This window comes from Mastomys coucha, unplaced genomic scaffold (assembly GCF_008632895.1).
Source record: "Mastomys coucha isolate ucsf_1 unplaced genomic scaffold, UCSF_Mcou_1 pScaffold15, whole genome shotgun sequence".
NCBI classification, from domain to species: Eukaryota; Metazoa; Chordata; class Mammalia; order Rodentia; family Muridae; genus Mastomys; species Mastomys coucha.
The window spans coordinates 23,632,215-23,651,718 of record NW_022196897.1 but is presented as its reverse complement, the minus strand read 5'-3'; the positions used below and the strand labels follow the sequence as shown (position 1 = coordinate 23,651,718).

Genomic DNA, 19,504 nt, shown 5'->3' with positions numbered 1-19,504 from the left:
TCCAGCACTGGCAAGCTTAGCTATATCCTCAAGCTCCTGGGCCAGAGAAATCTAGTGACCATAGCTCATGGGCAGGACATCTACCACATGGGATGCCTGCCCCTCTGCTAGGGTGTGGGGGTGAGGTGCAGAGGAAGCAGAGTTGAGAGGAGAGAGTGAAGGGAAAACAGGCCCCTACCTGGGTTCCTACCAGGCATACCAGACTGGCCCGTGGGGTGGTTATAGTCCAAAGTACTACTAAGGACTGTGTATACAGTGTAACCTGATGCAGGAAGATGAATTCCAAGTGCTGTGGGAAATATGTGCACCTGGACTGACTGCACCCAAGGACAGACTCACAAGCCCTCTCAAAACTAGGACCCCATTGCTAACCAGGGGTAGCAACCAGAGGGTACAACAGTTTTCTCTAAAAGTGCACTGCTAAAAGGATGCAGTGCTCCTGAGAAGCCTTACACTGACCACACAGGCACCACTACCCTATCTGAACCTGACCCTAAATTCAGGCAAGTCAGTAAACTAGTGCTGCCAAAGGCATTCAGGTCCTATCTGGAGTACTGTCACTTACACGAAGCCTCTTGGCTCCTGAGCCAGTAAGGAAGCTTCTGGCCCCTGCTATGAACACACTGCAACATGCTAGGAATGAACTAACACTCAGTGCTTTTCAGAAGACAAGAGCACAAGCAGCAGTCTGCAGGACTGCTTGTTCTCTCGTCCACAGCAGTCTGCCTGACTCCACCACAACAAAGATCCTGGACCTCGCTGGGAGCAAAGGAGTTCACACTCCCTACTCATGGCATCTTCAGAGACTAGAAATGTGGGCAGTATACTCTGGCTTACCACTAAGAAACTGCTGGACTGTTGCTTAGGTGGGCACCCTGAGACCAGGCTCTGAGGATAGCCCACTGCTACTTGGACTTAACCAGGTACCTATACATACTAGCATGGTGTCTGGATGCCTCGCTGGGACAGAAATAGAGAAGAAAGAATCTCAAATCCTCTCATGGTCCAGAGAAAAGCCACACAGATGTATGTGGTTGGGTGAAGCCTTGACCAGGTACCTTCATATCTTCCTGGTAGGCCCAGGCCTGGCTGTCACAACGGAAAGCCAGAACATGCCTATGAAGAGACTTGAGATTGGTACCCAGAGTCAGAGATCCCAAGCTGGCTGTGCTGCTTAGATTCTGTCAATCTGACACCCTAGAGTCCTCTGGGAAGAGAGAGCCTCGCTTAAGATGATGCTTCCCACCTTCAGTCTGCTCTGTGGGCAGTGACATCCCTGTGCAGGTGTGGGCCTTGGTTATATTAGTAACAAGTTGAGTGAACCAGACAGCAAGCCAGTGAGTACCAATTTCCCATGGCCTTTGCTTCAATTCCCACTTGCAGACTCCTGCCATGACATCCTCCCAAAGCTGCTTTTGGTCAGTGTTTATCAGGAGAGGCAGGAGCAAGACCAGATGGGAACCCTTCAGCACCCCTCCTGGCTGCCCCTTCAGGGTCCCTATGGCAGCACACCACGGTAGTGGGCAGGGCAGGGCAGTCCTGCAGGGACTCAAAGAACTAAGCAGAATTTGGGGAAAATTAAATGAGAGTGGGACAGAGCCCTGGCTAGGCTCTTTAACCAATCACATAAACACTTAGCCTCCCCCTCCAGTCACAGAGGGCTGCAGTTCATGGTTGGCAAGGGGCAAAGAATAGCTAATCAGACCCAAGTTTGGGCTGAAACTTGGCATCTAGCCAGCAGCAGGAGCCAGCATGCCCAGCAAGTTCCTGCATCTTAGGAGGCTCAGCGACCCACCTGGTTCTGTCCTACTACCTGCATCCACAGGGGCCCAATGAGGCCTGGCTCCCAGCAGCAAGCAGGCCCTGCACACCCAGCACTGCGTTAGTCTGCAGACAGGTAATTCGGCATCTAGAAAGACCAGCCAGCATACAACACCATCATTCCCCATCCCCCAGAAACCTGAGCTTTTGGGGAGGTGGTACGTAGGGCTACTACTCTCTGGGATCTTAATGCGGATCTCAGACACAAGGATCTGGCCCCACAGGCTAGGGTTGTTTGCAGCATGAAGACACTCAACTATCTCCAGAAAGCAGGGCAGGCAACATGGCCTCTGATTCCTTCAATGCTTCTTAATCAGTCTCACAGGAAAGGTCAATTCCCCCCCATCTGCTGCTGTCACTTCTGAAACCCTGGGGAGTTCAGAGATCTCCAACCATGATCAGCTGACCACACCTCCTCCACCACCTCTGCAGACAGACAGACAGCCCCAAGTGAGCTGGGGTACTCCAAAGGAGTAAACCAATAGGCCTCATGGGAGGGGGAGACATGTTATTTACAGAGCCTTTTCAAGACTCCTTAATACACTCAGAATTTATAACGTCACAAAACTGTCAGGCTGCCATTTAAAGAGGAAGGAAGAAGAGTCTAGTTTGGGATATCGAGGTCAGCACTTTGCCGGCATATCCTACAGACCCCCAGTTCAATAAATAGTCTTAGGCATCTAGCTGCCAGTCCTGTTGCAGGAATGAAGTTCTTGACTCTAGTTGCAGATGTACCCACAGCAGAGGAGCATCCCTTGGACTTGGGGATATACAGGCCCAGGTCTAAAGCCAGCATGTCTTTTAAGGGCTATATGACTTTTGGCAAGTCCTTTAGCTGTCTCCGGCCTTGGTTTCCACACTTGTAAAGAAGCATATTTCTTAGGCTGTCAGTCCATGGGATAGGCATAGCCCAGGGAGCTTTAGGAACTTACTGTTTCTACCCTACTCTCAGCGGATCAAACTCTGCAGGTCTGGACTCACTGCCCCTGGGTAGTGTGACTGTAGTTTGCCTGTGAGACACGTTTACTCCAGCCTATCTTCCTTGCTGGGGAGAGGCTAGTTTTTAACCACCATTACATCTTCCAGCCTCACCTGACGCCTGACAAGTGATTGTACCTGAACAGTGCTCCTTCCCTCAGGACCAGGCCATCAAAGTGCCTGTGCTGTTGTAAGGCTCCAGTCCCTGGATGTCCTGGCCTAGCAGGGATCTTAGACCTGTTGGCACCTTTAGCATCTCACCACCCAATAGCTGCTGTCTCCCCATGGCCTGAAACTCAGCCTTACACGACTCTCCAGATTTCTCATAGTAACACCTTCTCAGAGTTTCGGAAGCAAACCAAAGTCATTTGCCAACTATTTTCTCCCATTAATCTCACAATGCATTTGCTATTTTCCTTCCATAATGACTCATTTAGCAGCAACAGAGCAATTAGGCAGACCACAGAATATTGATTTTCTAAGTGGTAGAAATGTCAGCACAAACATCATTTCCTGCTTGTCTTGAGCCATCTCTTCCTACATGATGGGGTAAAACCCTGGGGGTGCTGATGTGGATCTACTGTCAGAATTCTGGGGTCTCAAACACAATCCACTGAGTGATGAAATAACAATGATAACACTATATGATAGAATGATCACATATAAACTCCAGGGAACCTGTCTCATCACACAAGAAAATGGGGTCTGGTCCAGACACAGGTCCATGTGTCAAAGCAGAATTCTGCTCATCAGTGAGGCCTAGTATGGTGTTTTCAATGGAGTGAGAATGGAAATTCCATTCCAGTTCCAGATATACGAAACAGCTGGTCCAAATCCTGACTCATATCTCCACCTCGGTATAATCTCCACGCCTAGCCAAGAACACGTCCACTTCAGGCTGCCTGTCCAACCTCTAGGTTCAGAAAGGGCTGAAGGAAGACAAGCTGGTTGGACACTCTTCCTCCTTTTCCTCCCACCACCATAGTCTAAGACAAATTCCTCATAGTTTTAGGACACTTCAAAACACCTGACCCATCCGAAACACAAGGCAAGAGGAGGAAAAAGGTAGACTGTCAGGAACAGCCAGATAAGCAGGGCATCTGGTAGCCTTGTGCTCACACTGATACAAGTTGCCAAAGCCAACCCCACAGTGGGAAAACTATTAAACAGAGATTCTGCTAATCTCCCACCCCTAGATACTCCAAACAAGTGGAGAAGACAGCTGGAGAAGCAACAGGTCCCTACTCTAGCCAACATTTATCCAGGGAGCAAATGGTTCTTGGTAGCTACAAGGGAAAGAGCCCAAGGCCCAGCTGGTAAATGTAAATTTGAAGTGCAAACTCTGTGCCTTTTGGTGTGGTAATTACTCTCTCTGGGCCTCTCTAGTTCATCTGTAAAATGGGATGATTCCTGCTCTGCCATAGCCCTAGGGGGTATAAAAGTCAAGAGGTAAATGATCCAGTATGCACACACACACACACACACACACACACACACACACACACACACACACATATGGCAAGCTCAGAAAAGGAGTAGGGGTATGCCAGGGCTGGCACATTCAGCTATAGCATGATAGCATGGTCTGTTCCCTATGAACAGGGTGTCCCATTCTAGGGATATGTAGACGGGTACTGTGCAGTCAGTGTGGGCAGGAGGCAAAGCAGCCTGTACTCCCTCTTGCAGATTCAGACACACATTAGCACTTCAAGTTGAGGAATCATTCCTTAAAGAAACTTAATTCCTCTGGTTCACTGGATGCTGCCTAGCCTGCTTGTACCATGGGATTCCCTCGGCCTCAGCACACTTTAACACCCGCAAGATGGGGAGTCGGGAAAGTGTACCCAGGATGGGAAAAAAAGGACTGTCCCTAATTCCAGTAGCGTGTCAGGGCAGTTCCAAGCCTCAACTTCCATTTCTAGGGAAGAAATGGGAAGAAGCAAAAAAAATCACATACCAGAAGGAACATTCACTTCAACAAGAGGTAATAAAAGGACTAGAAATCTCAAAAGGAATCTGCTCCAGGCTACTTTGGAAGTCCAGAAACTGGGATACTGGAATTCAGGAAGAGGATTCCAGGCAGATATGCCTCCCTTCCTCTCCTGCTTGAACTCAGTCCTAGCCATAGGTAAGCATCATGACCTTTCAGTTTCCAGAATAGGGGTTAGATCCCCAGTTGGTCACATGTCTGAGAAGACTGGATAGAAACAGAGAAACCAGACAAACAAAGACATATGACCCACTGTAGCAGCTCTCATTTGTGGATCCCAGAAGCAGCAAGGCCAGCCTGAGGGTCATGTGGGCAGAACACCAGCAACTCCCCAGAACACTCACTGTCCCCATTTTTCTCTTAGAGAGAGGGCTCCTTGAAAGGTCAAGGACTCCAAGAACCACTGGATCCTCTGGAAGAGCTCCTGAAAAACCGTTCATGGCAGACCCATCCATAATGGCGCAGATTTTGCTCCCAGCAAGGACAGTGCTTTATTAATTATTCAGAGGACAGTACAATTATGCAAATCTGTGGACAGCCTCTGCCCAACTACTTCCTTCCACAGAGAGTGCCTGAGGGGGATGGGAGATCTAGAGCCAGAGCAGTTGTGCATAGGGGAGCCACTCATCCTACAAAGGGACAACTCCCAAAATCCTAGTTAAGATTAGGTTAGAACTGGTCAAGCCACTAACTCTTGGAAGACAGTCAGTCAGACAGACAGACAGACAGACAGACAGACAGACACACACACACACACACACTCACACTCACTCTGAGTGCTTTGAAGAACAACTCTGAGGACCTTATAATAACTTTTTCCAACATGTCACCCTGCTACTTAAGCCAGCAACGCCATTATGCAAGGCTCACTCCTGCAGGTCCTGAAGGCAGGGAATGTATCCAAAATTCCGTCTTAAAAACATGCTTCTGATGAGAAGGAACACCTCAAGCTAATGTTTACCAAATGATGTTCTGCAGAACACTCCTGCAGATGTCTCCAGCTGCTCCTGGGGTTGGGGTGGGGGCAGGAAGCCCTGGATTAAATAAAGCAGAACTGCTGTTTTTACTGCAGGAGCTCTCAAAGGCTCTAACCTTGAGGTAAGGAAACAAATGTCCCCTGCAGAAGACAATGTGTATTCCCATATTTAGGAACCTCTGGAACCAATTTTGAGGTCATCCCCCCTAACCCCAGATGTCTTTAGGCTAGGAAATCCCGTATCCCCAACCCATTACCACCAGCTAGAATGTGGTACTCTTTGGAACTTAGTTTGGAAAATATTCCAATGGGCTCAGAGTATGGCAGACAGGAGAGCAGGTCCTTCTCCTAGTCTGAAGAGACAGTATATTTCACCAATATACTGGCAGGCAGCTAGCCACAGGTTCAGAAATACCCTTGGAGTAGGTTTTCATGACTTCTATGCAGAGCACCAAAGCTGTACATCCAAACTCTAGGGCAAAGATGAGACCTGGACCAGGCTTGTGGCCTGCAGCCCACTCAGCAAGCCCTCAGCTCTGCACCCCTCTCACAAACCCAGAGTAAAAGGAGCAAGAGGTTAACTATTCACCAGTACCATATTCTATGCCCTGATCTTCCAAGACAGTAACCAAAGTCACATCCACATTCTGACTTGGGGAATAGGGTACTGTGAAAGCCAATTAATTACCCGGCACCCCCAACAGCTACTGTTAATCAATGCCATCCTAAGAAGACAAGAACCAGGAAGTTACAGACAGAGAAGGACTGTGAGGTGAGGATAGTAGTGGCTCTTATCCATATGCTTCAAAAGATGAAACACAGAGATACTTGACAGACCAAGCATAGCCAGTATAGAATACCTACTCAGTAGTGGTGAGTGGGGCCATCCCAGCACCAAGAAAAGCCTGCTGTGTAAACAGCAAGGTCACAGGCATCTGCATCCTGCCCAGCTACAATGGTCCACCAAGCTCCAGGGCCTTCACAACCTGAATGCAATGAACTGAAGCCTAGGAGAAGACCTCACAGGCTGGCTCTGCCAGGGTGCTTTACTAAAATAAGGAATTTGAGGCTCAGAGGGAAACAGCAGGTGGCACTCGGGCCTCAGACAGGCCCATGACTCCTCAGCATGTGGTAGTGTGGGAACTATAGGGGCTAGAGCCTGAGGTAGGTGGCAAGGGCTACAAATTCCAAGATCCTGCCTCTAAAGGCAGATCCCCTCACCCTCTCTCCCTCACCCACCATTCGTAGGTGAGCTGTCACAGTCTGCCCATTGGCATCCACACTCACCCATATAGGCTGTGCTAAAAGACCTTTCTGGTGAGGGCAGGACACCTCTTCAGCCCTAAAACACTGGTTCGTCCTGCCCCAGGAGCTTCTGACTTAATGGAACTAGGCTGGAATTACAGGACTGCCACTTATCCTGGTAAGTGAAGTCACTTCTCTGCACCTCAGCTTCACACCTAGAACCAGAGCACTGGCACAACTATGCTTTCCAAACAGAGTCGTGGTCCAATAGCAAACACCAGTGTGAGAAAGTCACCACAGCAGAAGAGCAAGCACCCTCGACAAGAGTCCCAGTCTGCCTTATGGAGACACTTCCACAAGTGCTGGTCTCGTCTTTGTTGACCCTGATCTTATTTCTAACAAGAGGGCTCCTGGTTTGGGTATTCTTTCAATAAGCATTACAGCCTTAAAGCAATTGGCAGGACCAGATGCTGATAAAATCTCAACTTTGTCTGGGCTGTGGCCAGGGAATGAACTGCATGAGCAGGGTGCCCCCCTCAAGAGTGACATAAGGCCACTCACACACTGGGCTTCTGTTTTACACATCTGTGAAATGGGAAACAACATCCCACCACCTTGCTGTGAGAAATCAAAAACACAGCACCAGGCATGTCAGATGAGCCACCAGGTAATCATTGCCTCTCTACAGTGGTTCTTAAGTTTGGCAACAGTTCTCAGACTTTGAGGAAATACGCTTACCCAACAGAGTGTCATCCAGCAAGTCTCAGGTGGGGCCCGAGAACCTGTATTTTATCAGATGACTCTTCCTCTACATGGGGCATCTATGACAAGCTCCATTCCAGCCACTTCTGGGACTGAGCTTCCTGACTACCTTCTGGGGGTGGGGGTGGGGGTGGGGTAGGGGCAGAGCTGCAAAGAAGATCTCAAGGGGACAGGAACAGGGGATGGGACCAGGAACAATCCATTAATAAATCTCCTCCCCAGCCAGAAACATAATTGTTGAGGCTTGGCCATTCTTCACGTGCTAACAATTTGCAGCTGCAATACAATGCTCTGATTATGAATGTCAAAAAGACAGAGCATGAAATTAACTTCCCCTTAGTCAGTGGGCACAGGGAGATACTACACTAATTCACTGCCCTCAGCATGAAAACTCCCTATGACAATGTCGCATCTTATTAGGGTGTGTGCTACCCTGGTATCATCTATATCTCTGCCCAATGTGTTCTTTTACAATCAGGCTGGGCTGACTGTACAATCGAGCAGGACTCTGCTTGTTCAAGACAAGTCAAAACAGCAGGCAGGAGGGCTAACAGAGAAGGTTGCCGGGGCAGCTGAGAGAGGGCTGAAGAGCACCCCAGCTCCCTAGAGGGAGCTTCCCACTGGATAAAAGGAGGAGGGAGACTGAGACACCAGAACAGCTCACCTCGCAGGTAACAGAGTGGGAGATGTCAGTTACTACACCATGGGCCCCAAGAGATAAGAAAGCTGAACTCACAGCCAGTGCCTGTGAGGCTCGCAGCCCCTGCTTCAGCCTGTCCACAAGCCCCAAGGTACCCATGAGTGCCAGCAGGTGGTTAGCAAAGCCTCCCAGGTTACCTTTTGGGGGGAACACTGCAAGGAGCAGGACCTCAAGGCTGTTCACTAGCCCACCTCTCAGCACACGCAAAGTTACTCACTGGCAATAGTAGGTATTTCCATTAAGACACAGCACTGTCAGCTGCTTCACATCAGCACCCCCGCCCCGTGCCCCACCCCCAGAAGCACTGTCAGAAGCCAGAGGCATGCAGGCCTCCTGAGCAAGCAAAGGCATTCTTGGCACACTGCCAAAGTCAGTGTTCACCTCCAGCTTTGGGATCCCTTAACCTAAGAATGTCCAGAGTTCCCAGAAAGGTTAGACACTCTTCTTCCTCTCCTGGGACCTTACTCCACTACTTGCCTAGCATAGAGAGGATTTGTAGTGCATAAGTGATGGCTTTCACAAGTACCTACATCCCAAGTTCCAAGAAAAGTGTTTAGGGTACATGCAGAATAGCACATTGGGTGGACAGCCACATGCCCAAGAAGCTCAGACGCGCTCTAATTCAGGAGGGAATAGAAGCGGGTCCAGCAGGGCTGGGGGGGGGGGAGCTCCCATGTCATGTGCATCACAGAGCCACCTCTGAGTCTTTCTTAGGTAAGAGGCACATAGGACGATGATAAAATGAGGAAGGCGGCTCATCTACAGCATCCAAGGGACAGACGACAGCACATGACCAAGTCCAGGCTCACCTCACTCAGGGACCACACACAGGTGACTCCACAGTGCATACTGAAGGGAGTTGAAGGCAAGAAGCTAAGCTCTTGATGGGGTTTGGCCACAGCAGCTACCTAGGCTCTGCTTCAGGTAAGGGAAAGTACCCCTTGCATGGGATGAATAGGTAAAGGGCCCATACCACTGAAGAAACTCCAGTGATACACCTGGGGGCTCTGAGGATGGGATAGCTTCAGTTCAACCCAGGCCTGCTGCTTACACTCACTCACAAGGCTCTTATCCAGTGGGATGCTGTTCAGGGGCCCCCTTCCAGACTCAGGGCAGCAGAAGTCTGCAACCACCAGAGCTCCTCTGGGGAAGAGGCATTTTGTCCTTCACATTTGCTAAGAGAATCGGACTGACAACTCAAAGCAGGGAGAAGCTTTGGCTGCCACCCCGGAAGGCACCATGCCAACCAGGGAGGTCCATGGTTTTCCTTCTTGCCTTTTCAGTCTCTCTATGATCTCTAGTTTGCTTCTGTGGTCTTCAGAAATAGCCGTTAATTAGAGCCCAGTAATTAACTTTCTGGTTCAAATAATATTTTGCAAAGGAATTCCATTAAAGAGTTGATTTGCATAGCCTCTGATATGGGGCCTGGAAATAGGCTACTTGGGGGAGAGCAGTCCCATGGTACCCAGGAGGCTGGCTGCCACCAGGACCTGGGCTCTACTTGGCAAGTGAGGGTGAGAGGGAGTCAAAGGGCTGGGGCTGGATAAGTTACCCCCAAGAAGTTAGGCAGTTTGTTCACAAATTGAGCCAGCATGTCCACATGCCCAGATAGAACTGCATGTGGGTGGGAATGTGCACATGGACACACAGACACAGAAAACACACACGGGGTTGGGGGGTGGAACACACACACACACACACACACACACACACACACGGAGCATACGCACACCTGGAAACCACAGAGTATATGTCAACACAAATGAAGCTACACAAGAAGAAAACACACAATAATAATATAGTATCCAGCACTTACTGAGTATTAGATTGAATCATTTGCCTATATTTGATCTATAAAATCTTAAAACTTTAGATGGTCTAATGCCAAACTGATCTGTTGCAAATGTATGTATATATATACACACACACACATATATATACATGCTTATTTAAAATAACATATACAAAAATACTTACATGTCATACACATATACCTTCTTGCAGACAAATGCATACTTGCAAATATATAGAAAGTATAGAGATGTAAGTGTGCTTGCTCAAAGAAAGGCTTACCCAGCCTCTGATACTTCAGCTGGGCAGCCTGGGGCTGATCACTAGTTAATTTCCACCATCCCTTAAAATATTACCCAGCTCAGATCTCTGGAAGGCACACAAGGGAGCTGCGGATATAAAAGGAAAGCAATAAAAATGAGAAAGCAAAAATAAATTGGCTGTTCCATGCATCCAGGTTGCATTCTGTGGCTTCCCTTTCCTCTGGAGATGAGGCTCAGAATCATGCACATGGCTCTGGTTAGGCCTGTCTGTGCTCACGAGGCTCCAAGTAAAGTGGTGAACAGGGAGGCAATCTGATTACAAAATGCCTGGCTGTTGTTGTGTGGCCTCGGTTTCCCTGGACCTTTCAGCCCCTTCTCTGCCTGCCTACTCTGAAGGACAAATGCCCTAAATATAAGCTTCTTCATAATGATTATTGGTTTAAGAATTAAATCTGATTCCCTTATATTGGGGGAGGGAGGAGAAAAGAGATGAGAACCAGGTGAGCCTTTCTCACCAGGAGTTAATGAATTTCCCGTTATAGCTCATATAACATGGAGGGCCTACCCACACAAGGCCTCCCAGTGCTAAGGAAGGCCTGACAGGGCAACTGAAAGTCTTGCAAAGGGCTGTGTGGGAAATTTCAGAACACAAGGACAGAAGAGGTGAGTCTTGAGGAAACAGCACCACTAGCCACTTGACTCAGGAGAGCAGCCAGCACTCAACCACTAACAAGCAAATTAATGCAAATAAAGAAATGTCATTTTTCTGCCTCTCCAAAATGAGAGTTCATTTTAATGATAGACAACTAATCTCTTAGAGGGTATGAAGAAACACCAACAGGTGGTCACTCTCAAAGCTCACTGGCAGGAAATAAGCCATTAGAGGATTTTGATATGGGATGGGTGTGTGTGTGTGTGTGTGTGTGTGTGTGTGTGTGTCAAAAATTTCAAACTCCATATTCTTTGGCTTAGTAATTTTAAAACATTATCCCATGAGAAGATGAGAGAGATGCAGACAAAAATGAATGTACAAGGCTTTAAATTAATAAAGAAAAAGTAAACCTAAAGGCTAGATGATTTAAAATAAGGTTGGCTCAGAAGGAGTTGGAACAACGGGCATTTAGAAGAGATTTGTAAAACACATAGGAAAGATCTTCACTCCCAGGCATGGCTGGGAAGAAGAGCCCCTTTCCCAGGCCTCTTGCTTTGCTTTGTTTAAGGTCAGCATTCCTCTCCATTACGACTCAGCTCCTCCCGCCAGGAGCAGCAGCATCTACAAGCTCTTTAGAATTCTGGAATGATACCACATGAGTGACTATTAGTCCAGCCTACGGATGAGAAAACTGAGGCCTACCAAACAAAATGGCTTCCTCCTACTGACACTTGCTGAAATACTACAGTTAGGCTAACGTCTTTCACATTATGTTTTAACTTAATCAAATTTTAGAAACATTTATGAAATGTGTGAGACCCAGTATTAAATGCTACGGAAACTGCAGGGAATGAGACAGGAGCGTGTGTGTGATTAAATACTAAATGTATGATACCAATATCTCCATCATAATTTTCATTGTGCTCAATTTGTAGATGTAGAACATGAGGTCCCCAAAGCCTAAGTGACTTGTTCCAGGGATGGCCTGAAGGCCAAAGCTCACACACATACTCCCATTACACCTAGTTGCTGTCTAAACTATGTCTCGAACTGCATCAGTGAAGTCCCTGTTCTTCACTGACCAGTTCAAAAGGAATTGCAGACAAGGACAGGGCAGGAACCAGCACAAGCCCTGGCCTGGATGCCAGCCGAGATACTACAAAGGCCCAGCAACAGCACAGGCTCTGCCTTCCACCTGTTCTTCACCCGGCTTCCTGTTTCTTCCTCCAAAGATGACCTCACCCCTGGAAACAGAATTCATATCTGCCTACTCAGGGCCAGAGGGCTCCCTGTAACAGCCTCCACCCCCAACTTCCAATTACTGTCCCTCCCTGGTTCTACACACCTGGAATCCCTCCACGAGTAACTTTCAGATGTGGAAACTGAGTTCTGCACATTCCCTGGAATGGACAGTGAAGCTCTAACTGCACACACACCAGCCTTGCCTAGCTGCACCTGACCACCACACTTCCAAGCTGAGTGCTGCACCAGGCCATGGGGGGTGCGGGGACACTCACTGAATGTGGGGAGCAGGTCACCCAGAAATGGTGTCAGGAGAAAAGGGGGATAAGGATGTCAGTGACCTCCTAGCTCAGAAGCATCAATAAATGAGAAGTGACTTGATTCTGGGAAGGCAGAGCCACCATTTATCTTTTATTGTTTTTACCAACATTGAAACCACCCTGTAAATGAAGCAGCAACACTTCCAGCCTGCAAGAGGAAGCGCTCTGCCAGCACCCTGCTCACCTGGAAAACTGGAAACCGCTATGGCCAGCACTCATTTCTGCTATCCAGGAGAAATGATTACCTGTCCCTGGTGCTTACTGTCAAAGCCTCCGAAGGAGAAATGGGTGTCTGAGAGGCTGGGAGATCATGGAGACTGGTTAGGGACCTCCCCTGGAGCCATCTTCAGTGGAACAAATACAAACTGTCCTGTAGCCCTTGAGCCCTCAAGTCTCAAGCCTGACCCAAGCTTCACAACCAAACAGTAGCAGCCCACACCTAGGGTAGACTTCCTTCCCCAAATTCCCAAAGATTCCAGCACAGAACCATCCAGACTCTGGGTGGAGAATTCCAGAACAAAAAAAAAAAATGACCTGTCCAACACATTTGTCTCCGAGCACACAGACTAACATGCAACAACACCTCTTTAGCAGTCATACAAACCAGACAGATTCACCCAGTTACACTCAAGGGATTGACCAGATAGCCCTAAACTGTTCATCTACATGGGAGGGTCACTGGGACTAGGGCTCTCTATTCCCCTTCCTATCCCTGCCCTCCACCCACTCCCTGCTTGGTGTCTCTGTATTTACCCCAGGAGAGACATGGCAGTCAGTGGGAGAGCCTGGAGAGGGAACGCAACCTCTCCTTGCTCTGTTCCTTCTACTACACTTGAGCAGCACAACACCCACAAGAATGAAGAGGCACTGTCCACTCACCCAGGTTTAACCATGAAATTAGGGGGTTGGAAGTGGGTTCACCACAGCTGATGTTACTCAACTCCCAAGAATGCCCCAGAGAAACATCTGCCCATTCACCCAATGGCATCAAGCAGATCTATTCCTGAACAAAGCAACAAATCAAGATCCCAGTCCTGGTAAAGCCCGCTTCAGCTTCTAGACTCGGTAGGGATTCAAACCCAGTCTCCCTGACTGTTAGAGGGAAATCTGGGCTCCCTTCCCTTACCAGAGAGGCCACTAGGACAGATTGTTTACAGAAAAATTTAAAAAGACAATTCCACACCACTGCCAATGACATTCAGCTTCTCTTGCTGCCGTTCACATTTCCAGAAATGGATCTGTAGTTTCTCTCAAATCCGACTCCCCCTCCGATTCCCCCTCCCCCTCCCCCTCCATGTAACAAGGCTAACCTGAGACCAGGCTGCACAGGATGTTTCCGAGGTCATCTTAACGAAGCCCCTGACTCTGGCTAGGGTTGTTAGCCAAGCGCCTGCTGGCTTTTTGATGCCGGCTTCCCTGCGGTGGAAGGTAAACACGACATGCATGCCGCTTGCTCTCAAGAGGGCAGACACACTCAGAGACTTGGGCTGCCTGCTCTCTCTCCTGCTCCCGGACAACCGCCACATGCACACAAAATGGGGTACGTACACAAGCCCCCGCATACGAGAACAGAGGGTCCGGACCCCTGCCAGGGAAAGCGCAGAGAAGGGCATGTTCTTGGGGGAGACAGCCGGAGGTGGGGGCCGGAGGAGAGGAAGGCAGCAAACCGGGTGGCCTGCCGCCCAGACAGACAATAATAACAAAGATGAGAATGGAGATTTTCAAAGACGCAGTGGCTGCACCCAGCACCGAGCTCTGGCCTGGATGCATCTTCCTGCCAGGGAACGCCTGGTCCCCTGGGGCACCATAGCCATCAGTGAAAGGCTGGGGGTGGGGGGTCCTGCCTTAGGCTGGGCTTGGCAGCCGGGGCAGGAAGCCAGGTGCAGACAGTGGTAGGATGCACTGAAGAACAGCTCTGGACTGATGGAAGGTCTAGTGGTTCTAACTGGGATGTGGGAGGGATGCCCTGGGGAAGATGTTAGGTGTCAGTTAAACGTCACACCACCTTGGGTAGGAGTTAGGATAACTTGGGCTCCTTGCTTGCTGGAACCAAGGAGGAAAGGAAAGACATTATCATTCTACCTGTGCCTCCCGCACAAGAAGTGCCAACTGGTAAAACGGACACAGACCTAGGAAGGCAGATGCCAGGAGTCTAAGATGTTGGGGCTGAATGCTGAAAAGGCTCCTTGGAGCCTACCGGCTCCTTCACCTCCACGACACGTTCTAACTGGTACAGGAATCCATCACTGCTTGTGCCTAAGTGGAAAGGTGCCTGTGGCTGACACGACTTAAGGAGGCGAACCAGGGCCCCCAGAGGCTGTGCCCGCCCAGTGCCCCCGCACGGACAGGATGGCTTGCCCTTGCGAGCTGAAGCCTGCACGTTGCCAGTGACTCCAGAGCAGGCTCAACAACCTCCTCCCCTCCCCTCCGCCCCACAAGCCACCTCCCCCTGGAATTTCCACACCTGCTCCCGGCTAGCCCAGAAGGAAGCAGGGAATAGGAGACACCCCTGGGAGCAGGAGGTAAAGAAGGGGAGCAGCTGCCCAGACTGTAGGGGGAAGGCCCATCTTCCCGGGTCTTAGGTTATGCCCATCAACCCGGCGCCTGGGCACTGCCTTCTCGGCTCGCCCCAGCCCCCAGCGGAGCACGTGCCCTACTTAGCACAGATGTACCCCCTAAGCGGCCCAGCCCCCAGCTCCTCCCCTCCAGATGTTCACCCTTTTCCGCGCCACGAGCGCTGCCGGTTCTGGGCAAAACCCAGCCGAAAATGCCTTTTGTATCGGACAGCGAGGGACGCGGTAGGCCGGGGATGGGTCCTGAGGGTGGTGGCGCCACTTCCGTCCCTACCTCCAGGCACAGCACCGCTCGGGAAACAATGCCCACCTCGGCCAGACGAGGCAGGACCCCACATGCCCGAGAGGGCATTTGCCTCCCGGCCTCACCCCGGACCTCGGGCACCCACCTAGGGGCAGCCGGTGGAAGCAACGAAGGGTGCAGCCCGTCCCCCAGCCCGACGGGGGCCCCGTTCCGGAGTTCTCGGAGGCCGGCGAGGCGTCACTCCCGCGGGAGCGTGCCCTGTCCGGCTCCGGCTTTGTCACCGCGCCCTCGGGGCGCAGCCGGGGCGGCGGCGGGCTCACCTCTCATTGTCCGCGGCGGCGGCGGCTGCGCTCCGGAACCCCGGCAGGATGTGGCGGAAGCTGTGGTTGCGGTCCAGTTTGGGCTGGCTCTTGGTGCGCTTGATGGAGCCCTTGAGGCGGCGGCTGAGGAAGCCCTGCGCGCGGGGCGACAAGAGGGGAAAGGAGAGGCGGGGTTAGCGCGGCGGCGGCGGGCCGGGACCCGCACCCTCGCGGCCCACGGCGGGCCGGGCTCGGCCCCAGCAGCTCGCGGCCCGCGCCGCCGCCCGCCCGCCGACCGAGCGCCGACGGCCCGGCCCGCGCAGCGCGGCCCAGCCCACCCTGCGCCGCCCGCCGGCCGGCCCAGCCCGCCACGTCGCCCCCGCCCCTAAGCCGCCGTTGCCATGGCGACACTGAGCCGAGTGCCTCCGACCGTGGCCGAGGATGCCCGAGTCCCCCCCCCGCCCCCCAACCCCTGGTGCCGAGAGGGCGGGGCGGCAGGGCTTCGGAGGGGCGGGGAACGGGGGAGGGCGAGTTGAGTGGCTAGCACCACCAGCAGCCCCTCACCTCACCTTCCTAGCAATCAGGCCACACCTCCCAACCTACAGGAGGATTCCACACACCACGCCCCTTCGGGGGACTGACCGGAGCGGTTACTCAGGTGAAGGAAACTAAGGCTGGGAGAGCAGAACCTCCAACCGGCCTCGGCCATCTAGACCCCTAAGGCGGACAGACAATAGCTGGATGTCAGGATGGAGCCTGAAACACTTGGACTCCCCCTAAAAACAATCCCGATGGGTACAGGATCCTCCAGTGACCCCTTAAGGAGGGGCCCAAGGTGTTGAAGGGTTTGCTGAGAGCCACCCATTTTGGGACACCTGTGCATGGATTCACCAGCCAGTGCTGAGCTGAGGCTCCAGCTTAAAGCACCATTCCAACTTACCACACTGCACCCCACCCCACCCAGAGCTTCAGGACTAATGAAGAGGCAGGTGAGGAGCCAGGCCTCAGTACCTGGACCAGAACGCCCTGGACAGACGGTGAGAATATGTGGGGCTCAAAGGGCCACAGCTGAGTCTTTCTGGGAGAGCTGTCTAGTTTTATGTAAACCTGATAATCCTCCATAAGATCCAGCCGTAGGGCATTTTATTATTTAAGGACTGATATGTAAGGACACAGCTATTGTGGGCGGGGCCACCCCTAGGCTGGGGGTCCCAAGTTCTATAAGAAAGCAGACTGAGAGCAAGCCATGGGGAGCAAGCCAGTAAGCAGCACCCCTCCATGGCTTCTGCATCAGCTCCTGCCTCCACATTCCCACCTTGTTTGAGTGCCTGTCCTGACTTCCTCCAGTGATGGACTAAGGTATGGAAGTGTGAACTGAATAAACCCTTTCTTTCCTCCTCACATTCTTTTGTCATGGTTTCTCCTCCTAGCATTAGGAACTCCAAGACACTGGGCTCAGAATCTGCAGGCACTTTGAGGGAGAAGAACTGAGAACTGGAACTCCCTGAGGAAGGCTTGTAGGGAAGGGGTGCTGGAGCCCAGCCACTCAGCCTTGATTCTGGGTGACCCGAGGACCGACATAAAAGGGTGTTAACTTATTTTGAAATTGGTGTTGTCATTGTGATCTGAATTTCGAAGTTTTTCCATTGTAGAAGAGGTGGGGCTGATAGATCTCAGAGTTCAGAAGGTCAAGTGAAGCCAGGCAGTGGTGGCGTATGCCTTTAATCCCAGCACTTATGAGGCAGAGGCAGGTGGATTTCTGAGTTCAAGGCCAGCCTGGTCTACAGAGTGAGTTCCAGGACAGCCAGGGCTATACTGAGAAACTCTGTCTCAAAAACAACAAAATAAATAAATAAATAAATAAATAAATAAATAAACCCCAGAAGGTCGGTGAACTTTTGCTGCAGCCCTACCTCTTGGACAACCTCAAAAACTGGCTGAATAAATCCTCTTATGTCATCAGCACACAGAGAAAACACCAGAAAAACCTTATCTGCAAACTTTATTTGTAGAGAGATGAGGTTATCCTCCAAGGACACCCAGCTCCAAGAGTTACTGTCAGAGCTGTTCCCACAGGACACACCCTCTTTTACAATGCCGCAAGCTATCCCTCCTCCTGCCCTTTCCCCTCTACATTTCCTTCCTCCTCAACCTCTCCCATCCATAGCAGACCTCTTCCTGTTGTCACCTGTCAGCATTCCACATGTCCTTCAAGGCCAACTAAAATGCCACCTCACCCAAAAACCTTCCCAGGTAGCAGTGTCCAAATGCACCTGACCCCTGTACCCACATCCAGGTTTTCAAATGCTGTGCAGCTTAGTAAATACTTCTTGATTTAAGGGGTGGATTAGAGGAACCCTTCTCCAAAGATGTAATCCACAGGCAAGGCAGTGCAGACGAAGGGAGGTCAAAGTTCCTAGGAGACGCAGGCAGGCAAGGGCATACACCTCCAGGTAAACCCTGGGCTCTCCCAACTTAGCCCTTCCTAAGGACTCTCCCCAGCAGGCTTGGATTTTGTTCTTGCACTTGTTTTCATTTTCTGCACTGATGAAAACTTCACAGATTGCACTCTTATGATTACAAAGAACCACAGAGCCCATTTCACAGGTTGTGGAGCCCATTCCATAGCAATATTGTCAGTTTGATCCTATTTCTGAGTAAAGGAGGAAGAAGAGGAGGAGGAAGAGAAGGAGAATAAGAAGGAGAAGGCAAAGGAGAAGAAGAAGAAGAAGAAGAAGAAGAAGAAGAAGAAGAAGAAGAAGAAGAAGAAGAAGAAGAAGAAGAAGAGGAAGAGGAAGAGGAAGAGGAAGAGGAAGAGGAAGAGGAAGAGGAAGAAGTCGTCCTCCCTCTAGAAGAATGGGTTGGATCTTACCACTTTCCAGCATTTCTCTTACCAGGCTCAAATATCAGATGACAAACATCTGTAACTTCCTTTTGAAAATCAATGCTACCTACTACCTCCCCTGACCCAAGTTACAATGACCTTGGAGATCAGCATTCCAAGAGCCTGGTACACTAGACAGTGGGGCTACAACAGACATGGGTACTATGAGGTGACAGGAGAGGGCGATGAGTGTTGTTTACATTTCCACGAGACCCAAAAGGTCAGACCATAGGGGGATTCTTCAGGAAACCATTGAGAAGCCCTGCTAATCTCCACTGTATGACAACCAGCCCTACAGACCTTGTGTCCAGCTCAGAGTCCCACATATAATAACACTCCTCATGCTAGCAGGATGAGGCCATGGCCTCATGGCCAACAAGCTGGATTACTGAGGGTGACAAAGGGGTTTTCCCAAGATCAAAGGCCCCAAGCTGCACTCCCTTGCTCTGCCCAGATTCATAGTTTACTGTCCTTCACAGGGCTAGGGAGTAAGGTGGTTGGTCCTTGGCCCTGGGTGGAAGGAGACAAGCCTTTTCTCTTGTCCCTTTGTAGGATCAGCCACAGCCAGAATTCATGAAGAACAACTGATTGGTCCTCAAGCCAGGAAGTTATGCTAGACCCGAGGCAAAGGATGGGAGGCGGCTCAGTGGTAGAGTGCTAGCTGCAGAGTTTGATGCCAGCACTGAGAAAACAAAACAAAACAAAACAAAGCAAAAACAACAAAAAAAGACCCAAGCCAACCTTTAACCAAGTGGCACCAGACA

At 50.6% G+C, this 19,504-nt stretch overlaps 1 protein-coding gene and 1 long non-coding RNA gene across 12 annotated transcripts in view; one reads left to right on the top strand and one right to left on the bottom strand.

The window, feature by feature from the left end:
• Positions 1-19,504, bottom strand: part of Dab2ip (DAB2 interacting protein) — a 179,422-nt gene that overhangs the window by 56,024 nt on the left and 103,894 nt on the right. For 10 of the 11 annotated variants that reach the window (XM_031370022.1, XM_031370026.1, XM_031370021.1 and 7 more), the window contains one exon: positions 15,878-16,011. In XM_031370022.1, the coding sequence (XP_031225882.1) occupies positions 15,878-16,011 (134 nt within the window). Of the gene's footprint in view, positions 1-14,050; positions 14,152-15,877; positions 16,012-19,504 lie in introns of those variants that run through there. The other variant, XM_031370029.1, reaches the window with a different exon arrangement.
• On the top strand, positions 16,340-17,462 carry LOC116090070. Its single transcript, XR_004118536.1, has 2 exons — positions 16,340-16,893; positions 17,287-17,462. It is a non-coding gene; the product is annotated as an uncharacterized LOC116090070 (long non-coding RNA).